The 10100-nt window shown below is 36.7% G+C and overlaps 1 protein-coding gene across 2 annotated transcripts; it reads left to right on the top strand.

Annotated features, from left to right (window-relative positions):
- The first annotated feature begins 202 nt into the window (after nucleotides 1–202).
- LOC104904269 (squalene synthase 2) lies at nucleotides 203–8606 on the top strand. 2 transcript variants are annotated; one of them, XM_048636410.2, is made up of 13 exons: nucleotides 203–527; nucleotides 2080–2122; nucleotides 2836–2925; nucleotides 3366–3441; nucleotides 4827–4981; nucleotides 5406–5506; nucleotides 5608–5712; nucleotides 5889–6035; nucleotides 6736–6811; nucleotides 7367–7455; nucleotides 7556–7647; nucleotides 8129–8174; nucleotides 8249–8606. In XM_048636410.2, exons 1-13 carry the CDS (start codon nucleotides 333–335, stop codon nucleotides 8315–8317), a joined length of 1284 nt encoding a protein of 427 aa, XP_048492367.1. In that variant the 5' UTR covers nucleotides 203–332; the 3' UTR covers nucleotides 8318–8606. The 2 variants fall into 2 exon arrangements, with proteins under 2 accessions (XP_048492367.1, XP_010690775.1); XM_010692473.4 differs by having other exon boundaries at nucleotides 206–527; nucleotides 4827–4896; nucleotides 5363–5506.
- Nucleotides 8607–10100: the final 1494 nt, after the last annotated feature.

Genomic DNA, 10100 nt, shown 5'->3' with positions numbered 1-10100 from the left:
ATTGGTGACGATACACTCAAATTCGGCTTCAACAACTCCCAATATCTAATTTTTGTTTATATTATAAGCAATAATGACAACCAATAAAATAAAGCAATACACAAGTCGGGTGGGACGACAAACTTTGATTCAACAACGTGTAGTTCCAGTCCCTGTCAGGGAGATGCTTATAGTAATAAGTATTGCCAAGTGCCAACATTATAGTGATCAACTGATCATCTTGGATTCTCCTTGCTCAAAAGAAACACAAACAAAAATATCAGCATAAACTTAGAGTATTCATACTGTACAGTACAAGTTACATTGTAAAGTTCAGATTTTGATACAAAAAAATGGTTAGTTTAGGGGCGATTATGAAACACCCAGATGAATTTTACCCTCTTTTGAAGTTGAAAATGGCGGTAAATAAAGCGGAGAAGCAGATCCCTTCTGAAGCTCACTGGGGTTTTTGCTACTCTATGCTTCACAAAGTTTCAAGAAGTTTTGCACTTGTTATTCAACAACTTGGCACTGATCTTCGCAATGCTGTGAGTTCTCAAGTACCCATTTTTTTTTTTTTTGTATTGTGAAAAGATCTAATCTTTCCTATTTCGGAAAAATTGAACACCACCAACTATGACTTTTAGCCTGAACACCATCATGTACGGATCTAGGTGCACCCCGTACTATAAATGAGGTCAGAGACCGGAATTCTCACGGGCAGCGGGAGAATCTTAATATTATATTAGCATTTTCCATTTCCCCAGGTCTCTGGCCTCATTTATTTTATTATATGAGTTATTTTTGAGGTGAGAATTCTAGTCTCTAGACTCGTTAATGGTACGGACTTCACTCAAGTTCGTACTGGGTGGTGTTTTGACTTGGTTGGTGGTATTGGGTGCACCCGCGTTATAGTCCAGTGTTGAGGTCAATTTTGCCTCATGTTTTTTGTGGGGATACGTGAAGAATAAGAGGATCTCATGTGTTTTTTTACAACTAATTATTCATTATGAAGAAATATACATACATTTATCACTTGTGATTAGTTAATGTTGTTATGACAGAGATTGATGTTTGATGTTGGATTATTATTTGAAGTTGACAATCTATTTGAACTGATATCAATTTTGGGAACAGGGGAAAAAATATAAGCTAAAACAGTTTTTCTTATGAAGAATGGTCAATGGTTGTTGGATGTTTTAGTTGGGTATGTCTTATTAGAACACGAAGTGTGAAAGATGTGTTTGTTGTTGGCTATGTCCTATGGTGACCTTGAAGTGAATGAGTGGAATTTTTATTCTTTTCCTAACTGATTCCTTTGAAGTACTTTTTTGTGGCCTTATTTTTGCGTATGTATCTGCATGCATGTGTCTGAAAAGTTTATGAAGCCTTCCTCCGGAGAGGCAGAGACAGGAGTTACACAGTTTTTACTTACACGCTTAATAAAAATGATATTTGCATGCTGTTCTACTGCGAAGCATCAATTATATTATATGCTAAATAGCTGAATAACATTCAGTCATAACTATAACTTTTTTTTCAGTTTTTAGTAAGTTGGCTTAGATGATTGCTCCTTAGACCTCAGTTAGCATATCTGTTAATGACAATGTGTTATATCTTGTAGCAGCACAGTTTATGATCTCGAAAATGTTGCATGATTTGTTGGATAATCAACATTTGTGATCTTGGCTAGAGTGATGGATAGAGTGGCTGATCTAGAGTAGTATAATAGTGGGTGCAAAAAAAAAATTATTTTTTTAATGGTGCAAATGATCATATATTTATAGAAATAACCACAAATTCACATGTATTATAACAAAAATTACCAAAAATCAGAATTTAAGTGGGGTTGCTCTGTCCCTGATGGATACTGAAACCAAGTTGTGCGAAAGTTTTTTTTTTTGAGGAAACACTCAGACAGTTCATTCTATAGTAGCCTGACCAATTTCTAAATACCTCCATCTAGGTGGCCAATAAACGTGGTTGGTTGTGTGCGTGCGTGCGTACCTATCTTTAGTTTACAAAATGTTGTTTCAAGATTTTATTATTGCTTACGTGGGTACCTATTTTTGCTTATTAATTTAATTTTTCGTATGACAGGTATGTGTCTTTTACTTGGTCCTTCGAGCCCTTGACACTGTAGGTTTGTTTCTTCAAGCTCAACAATAGAAACCATGTGTGCTATATTAGCTGAGTATTGTGGTGACTATTTTTTCATATAAGTAGTTATGATGAGTCCCTAAGTGTTGCTATGGTTACATGTCCTATTGACAACATGAAATTAGGGATTTTTTGCTCAGTCTAAAGTTAAACTTCAAAGTCAGCTAGACTCATAAGTGAGTATGTTGTTCACTGTTATATAAGGAGGGAAAAAGAATATTTGTAGGGATGCATAGAGGATTTCACAGGGTTAATGAGATTCATATCGTATCTCTTGTCTTTTCCCTCTTCAAATGTGTTTTATCTTCTAGTCTTTTGTAATATTCTTGACTTTTGCTTGATCCTTTGGACGTGATGACGCTTGACAGTTGACAGTTGACACCCATCCTTGGGAGTTATTTTTGCATGATCCTGGACCAGTTCTCCTTCATCTTAGAATGAAATGATTAGCACTTTCTTAGAGCGGTGTTAGGGGTGGGAGTAATCCTCCTGGACGATACACTATTGTCTCCGTCCTTTTACCAACTATACTCTTCATAGAATAGTCAGTAGCATAATAAAAGTTACGTGCAAGTCACTGTGGAAATGTTTATATTGTGCTCCATAATGATAAACATTATATGTCGAAGGTTGGGTTGTAAACTTACTGTAAGTATTATGTCTCTTATTGGTTTTTGGTATGGCACTGACGTACAGAGGATGATACAAGCCTAGCCGATGATGTCAAAATACCTATCCTGAGAGCTTTTCATGAGCACATATATGATCGTGACTGGCATTTTTCTTGTGAGTAAACTGAATTTTGATCAGATTCACTTTTGCTGTTCAACTTTATTTTGTAATATATGAATTACCTAACTATACTTTTGAGTATCATTTGTGTCATGAAGTTATTCTAGGGCAAAAGCTACTTATATATATTTATGTTTATATTGTTATTATTATTAGTATGTACTTGTATTATCTTTGCCTCTTAGCTTGATGATGATGTTATCTTATCTACTTACTAAGAGCCATGTCATGCCTACGATCAGGTTTGAGTCATGAAGTTACTGGTGGCTACTGTTTAATTATATTATGCTAGAAACCATTAGCTCAATGTCATATCCCATTTATTGGCAATTTCATGTATTTTAACTGAAGATATCTGATTCTTTTTCTCTGCTTTTCCTAGATCTTTCCTTAAAAGAAACAGTTCTCACTGTGATTATTGTTTCTGTAATCAGGCGGTACAAAGCACTACAAAGTTCTGATGGATGAGTTCAATTACGTCAGAACTGCTTTTCTGGAACTCGATAGAGGGTACCTTCTTATCTCTTGTATCTGCATGAGAGTAGCATTTTGCAATTTATGCAGTTATCTCAATATTGTATGTCTTGTTAACATGAACACATAAACTGTTGCTGATTGTTTCTCCTTTAGGGAAGTTCCATACATCAATGTTTAAGAACTGCTTACGATATCCATGTTTCACAGCTTAAACTCTGGTCATGTTCTTGATGTGTAAGGATTTGGCTGATCTTGCAGTGATACTAAATTGCTTTGACGATATTCTGCAATCAGTTATTGCCATGTATTAGCAGTGTTACTGGCAGAATTTTGATTCAAGCAAGATTTATAATAATTTCCTTGATTTTTAAATTTCCACTAGTTTTTGCTGGAAATATATGGTCCTTATATTTTGTTTGGCAGCTTTCATTATCCTTACCTCAAAACAAGCATGTACAATAGCTATTATATAGTTGGGGAAAGTTGGTAAAGACTAAGCGCACCCATTTTCTACCATTGTAGAGACTAGGACCATGTGTGGGGGAGGTGAGGTTGGGGCAAGATGCTAGACCAACCCCACCATTGGTCTTTGTGAATTTAACTTTGTGAACTTAATTAAAATATAAAATTATTGGGTATGAGGGGATTGAGGGTGAAATATATGGTGGGGTGTAGTAGAAGTAGGAGAGAAAATGAAGTGAACTGACCTAACCATTGGGAAAAAAAAAAGGAAGGTCTAGGCAAGTGTTGGGGAAAGATAGTGAAACATGAGGTGTAAGGAGGATAGGAGATAGAGAATTGGGCAGGAGTGGTGATTGGTAACCACCATCATTATACATTAATGAGCAATATTGTTATCCTAGTAATGTTCTATACTATCAATTAAAGATCTTCCCTTCTCTGCTTGATATTCTGATTACCCTGGCTGTTAAATTGCTCAATCTTGAAGATATGCTTAAGCATTTTCTCAAGTCAAATGGTTCAAGACGAATTTTGGCAATACTTTTCAAGCCAACATACCAAGTTTGTGTCTAAAAATTCATATCTTTGTCTCACGAGTCATGATACTGCAAAATACCAAAACAGATAAGGGCCAAAGAAAGAATTTTAATCCTAAGGATAAGGCAATTTGGCATGTAGCTTAACCTTGTGACTCTTGCAATGTGAACATCGTTTTGAAAGATATTTACACGGCAAACATATAGGACTGCTGAAATTAAGAACTGCTTACAATTTCCATTTTTGTCATCATGTCCAATTATTGGTGGCATCTGCAGTTTACCAGGTGTTAATTGAGGAATTAAAGTCCTAGGCTGTGTTTCATTGTTATAGATTGGTCACATGCTCCTACTTATCCAAGTTTATCTACTCTCTATGGTATAATCAAATGATGTGTGAATTCACGGTGGCATCTGCAGTTACCAGGTAGCAATAGAGGATATCACCAAAAGGATGGGTGCAGGAATGGCAAAATTTGTCTGCAAGGAGGTTCGTGCAAATGTGTTACAGAAAGCCTTTATATACATAAAAAGTACTTTAAGATCAATTTGCTTGACCCCTCCCAAATATCTTGGTAGGCAACATTTGAACCCCCCCCCCCCAAAACTCTCTTTTTTGACAATGATTTACCTGTTTTTCTTTGTCAAATCTGTCTGACACTCTTTTACCTTCATTATCTTTCTATATGCTGCCCTAGATCTGATGGAGATTCACTGTGCAAATTGTCATATGTTCTTAAAGCTTGTACTTTTAGAACTACATTTTGGCCTTGAGAATGATATGGGTCAGGATGCATTCTCGTTTTGGCCTCAGGGCAGCAATATGCACACTATATGGCCATAATTTTTATATTTGCTTTTGATTGTACAAGTTTCTGATTATTGGATCCAACTTTGGTAAGAGTTAATCTTCCAAATCAGGTGTATATCTATCAAAGGTTTTCCTTATTTGGCAGGTAGAAACAATTGTTGACTATGATGAATATTGCCACTATGTAGCAGGACTTGTTGGTTTAGGGCTATCAAAGCTTTTCCATAACGCTGGTTTGGAGGATCTAGCTCCAGAATATCTTTCCAATAACATGGGTTTATTTCTTCAGGTATTCCCTTTTGATTGGGAACTGGAGTTGCAACTTTTCTGCTCTGTGATTTTGTATTTTATATGATGTTACAAAGTGTTCTGTCTGTCCGTATTATGCAGAAAGTAAACGTCATTCGTGATTATCTTGAAGATATAAATGAGATCCCAAAACGTCACATGTTTTGGCCTCGAGAGATTTGGAGTAAATATGTTAACAAACTTGAGGTCAGTCCTTCCATATCAAATTTAACCGGGTAGATTTCAGCTCCTGTCATCTATTTACCTCTTTGTTTTTGTCCATTAATAGTTTGATTGATTAGATGGATGCAATGTCCAGATATATATTATGAAGAACCTGCCCTTGAATAATCGTTTCACTTGCTTTAATATTGGAAATGCAGGATTTGAAAGATGAGGAGAATTCAGAGAAGGCAGTTCAATGTTTAAATGAAATGTTGACTAATGCCTTACTGCATGTGGAAGATTGCTTTAAGTACATGTCAGCTTTGCAGGATCATGCTATATTCCGATTTTGTGCTATTCCACAAGTATGAGCTCTTCTACATCAGCATCTTACATCCCCTCGTTTAACTCTATGACTGTCCCGTTAAAAAAGTAACTTGCATTCGAAGAACTACATTTACATATCCAACTTATGTAGAAAGAATATTTAACCTAAAGTATCCTTACTATCAATTGGTTCCACTAGTTAAAGCTATGAATAGTAAGAAATAGAAGTACAGGTTAAATGTACAAGTACAACTGCGTGAACTGCATTAGATGAATCAAGAAAAAAATCATTTTCAGAGCAAACGAATGGTCCAGGGTAGAAACAAAAATAATAAAAGTAGGGTGGAGGTCGGGTTCTCCAACCCTGTTTTTTTTTTTTTTTCCTAATTTCAGCATGGTGTGAAATTCATTGTAACTAGAGACGAAGTGACAGTCTGAGTTTTGACTGTAAAATGATGTTGAGAATCTAACAAGTTAAGCGGAGCTATATAAAAGTGTGTCTGATAATGGTTTTAAAATAATTCTGTTGTCTGCAATTGTGCTGGGAAAGGGCATTTTATACTATGTTAATTAAAGAAACTTTACTGATATAGCCATAATCTTCAAAATGCATATCGCTTTCTTCTTATGCACTCGAGGCCTGTTTTATCTGCTAGGCCGATGTGTCTTAGTCAACGCAGATGCCGTACTGTTTCTTTAGCATTATAATCTCATGTTATCCCTCTGTACGCATTCTAGATCATGTCCATTGGAACCTACGCTTTATGCTACAACAACGTTCAAGTGTTCAGGGGTGTGGTGAAAATGAGACGTGGTAAGTAATATCTGTTGTAATCATCTTTTTACATATACTTGCGAGCAGTATGTGCCCTTATGATGTTTCTGATGTGCTGCTGCCATCTTTTGTGTGATTCATAATTTGGAATATCCTGTATTATGAGGTAGTTAGTAGCCTTTCGAGTTCTTGCTGCTTCCACTAGGTTCGCAAATTATATTAGTTCGATGGAGGTAGGATCCAGAATCTGTCTTTTTTCTTTTCCTTATTACTTCTATAATTTTTGTCCACTTTAACTTTTGCTTTGGACATGTTTTGGTCCTTTGGACATTAATTCACTTTTACTTGGGACATGTTTCCCGCACTTGCACTTATTTATATATTGTTATTATGTTTCGAAAAAATTAATTGACTGCCATACAATGATACAATTAGAGCGTGTTGTTTGTATAGCAGTTGCCATTAGACCATTGTCTTCCTGAACTGTATTTGCCATGTTTGGCAAGTACTGTTTTATTTTTCTCACACTTGTCATTTTATTAATTCTTCCAAGGCTTGTCATGACTCATGATTATGTTCGTATTCATGTATTAGGTCTCACTGCTGTAGTTATTGATCAGACAAACACAATGCCAGATGTTTATGGCGCCTTTTATGATTTCGCCTGTATGATGAAACTAAAGGTAATACCCCAAAGAATGATGTAAAGCTTTACTTATATGTGTATTTTGGAAAAGTGTGAACACTACATAATAATATCTCTATGCAAATCTACTTATGTAGGTTGACAAGAGGGATCCAAATGCCACCAAAACACTAAGTAGAATTGAAGCAATCCAAAAGATTTGTAGGGACTCTGGAACTCTAAACAAAAGGTGATTCTGAAATTCCTGCTTTTGGGTAAACAGTTAAGACATACAATGGGTCTGATCCGGATCAAAACTTTATTAAAATCCATATCCAGTCCACCTGTACCTCATTTCAGGTTTCCCGGTTTTGTATCAGAATTTTGATCCTTGGATCGATGTCGGATATGAGCCGGATTCCAACTATATTGTCATTGAACATCACAAAAAATAAGTTAAAGGAAACAATTATACCATATTTATCTGATTTTCAAGGATGCAAACTTTATTATCTTGTTGGAATATAATATTAATGTTACAGTTATTCAGTTGGCAATAGTTCTCGTATTTGGATCGAATTTAGTTTAGGTTCAACTCCTATCGAATTCAGATCAAATTATTTCTCTGGATCAAGTTGGACTCAGGTCGAATACGGAATTCATTGCCATCTTTAGGAAAAAGAATTTCTTTTTCACATCTTATGATTAATTTCCATATACATTTTTCTCAGGAAGCTGCACATTGTGCATACCAAGTCAGCTTACACTCCAATAATGGTGAGAAATTATGAAATATTGTTTAGTCACAGCTTTCGTTCAAGTATAGATACTGACCATAGTCTTCTATGCAGATGATGGTGCTCCTCATCATAGTGGCAATCATATTTGCTCGTTTATCTGCCAATCGACAAAATCCTTAATTATTACGAAGGGCACATTAACGTATAGCCAAACTCGATTTGTATGTAATATAAGCTAGAGCTACCTGCCAACAGTTTTGGGTCTGGTTTTTGCAGGTGTGGCTTCTATGGTATATTGTTGTATCATAAATTATCATATATAGGGATGCTTATGTTTTTTTTAAGGCGTAAACCCATGACTTCTTATATGTTGTACCTTGTAATTCTATTCTATATGCTACTATTTATTGTAGCACATGAATCACTTGAGACTTCAAAGATGAATGTAAAGGAAGATTTTTGTGTGGCTTTTGATTGACTCGAAGATCATGTTTTATATTGTTTAGTTTTCAGAATTAAAGCTTTCAATTTTGACCATTTTATGGCTACTTGGGCCCGGTTATATTTTTTGCCGAAAACCTTCTTATGTGATGTGAGACAACTTATAATGCATCCCAAGTGCTTCGCACCATCTGAATTGTCCCAAAATGCTATCAATTCATCCATTTATGATTTTGTGGTGCAGCCACGGAGTGTCCCCGAAACGGTCGTAAAAGTTGTTCTTATGCCCGTTCAAAGTCATGGAAGTCCTTAATATACCATCCAATGTCTCCTCGAGCCATCCAACGACATTCGGTGCACGGGTTCCAAAAAGGTCTAAAATTGTGACTTATAGCCTTCAATTTTGATCGTTTTAGAACTCCTTCGGGCTCGATTATATTTTTCACCCAAAACCATCCTATGGGGTGCAGTACAACTTATAATGCATCTCGGTTGCTTCGCACCATCTAAATTGCCCCAGAATGCCCCCAACTAACCCATTTATTATTTTGTTGTGCAACCACGAAAATGACGAAATGACCCCGAAATGGTCGTAAAAGTTGTTATTATGCCCGTTAAAAGTCGTGGGAGTCCTTAATATATCATCCCATGTCCCCTCCAGGTATCTCACGACATTTGGTGCACAAGTCCCAGGGACGCCTAAAATTGTGACTTATAGCCTTCAATTTTGACCGTTTTAAGGCTCCTCTGGGTTCGGTTATATTTTTCACTCAAAACCTTTCTATGGAGTGCGACACGACTTATAATGCATCCCGGATGCTTCACACCATCTAAATTGCCCTAGAATGACACCAAATGACCCATTTATGATTTTGTTGTGCAGCCACTAAATGACCCCAAAGCAATCGTAAAAGTTGTCCTTATGCTCGTTCAAAGTAGTGGGAGTCCTTATATACCATCCAATGTCCCCTCGAGACATCTCACAACATTTGGTGCACAAGTCCCAGGGACGTCTAAAATCGTGACTTATAGCCTTCAATTTTGACCATTTTAGGGCTCCCCCTGGCCCGGCCATATTTTTCACCCAAAACTTTCATATGGGGTGCGACACGACTTATAATGCATCCCAGGTGCTTCGCACCATCTGAATTGCCCCAAAAAACCACCAAACAACACATTTATTATTTTGTCGTGCAGTCACGGAATAGACCCGAAATGGTTGTAAAAGTTGTTCTTATGCCCGTTCAAAGTCATGGAAGTCCTTAATAGACCATCCAATGTCCCCTCGACGCGTCCCACGGCAATCGCTATACAAGTCCCGGGGACGTCTAAAACTGTGACTTATAGCCTTCAATTTTGACTGTTTTAGGCCTCCTCCGGACCCGGTCATATCTTTCACCCAAAACCATCCTATGGGGTGCGGCACAACTCATAATGCATCCCGAGTGTTTCGCACCCTATAAATTGCCCCCGAATGCCATAAAATCACCCATTTATGATTTTGTGGTGCGGACAAGGAATT

The sequence above is a fragment of the Beta vulgaris genome, chromosome 9, assembly GCF_026745355.1.
Source record: "Beta vulgaris subsp. vulgaris cultivar EL10 chromosome 9, EL10.2, whole genome shotgun sequence".
Lineage (NCBI taxonomy): Eukaryota > Viridiplantae > Streptophyta > Magnoliopsida > Caryophyllales > Amaranthaceae > Beta > Beta vulgaris.
This window is presented reverse-complemented; position numbering and strand designations above follow the sequence as displayed.

Bases quoted from the DNA above. Each gene is read 5' to 3' on its own strand.
- LOC104904269 (XM_048636410.2), top strand. From the start codon at position 333: ATGGTTAGTTTAGGGGCGATTATGAAACACCCAGATGAATTTTACCCT. The intron at 2,123-2,835 runs GTTTGTTTCTTC...ACTGACGTACAG, and splicing joins TCGAGCCCTTGACACTGTAG to AGGATGATACAAGCCTAGCC. The intron at 2,926-3,365 runs GTGAGTAAACTG...TTCTGTAATCAG, and splicing joins TCGTGACTGGCATTTTTCTT to GCGGTACAAAGCACTACAAA.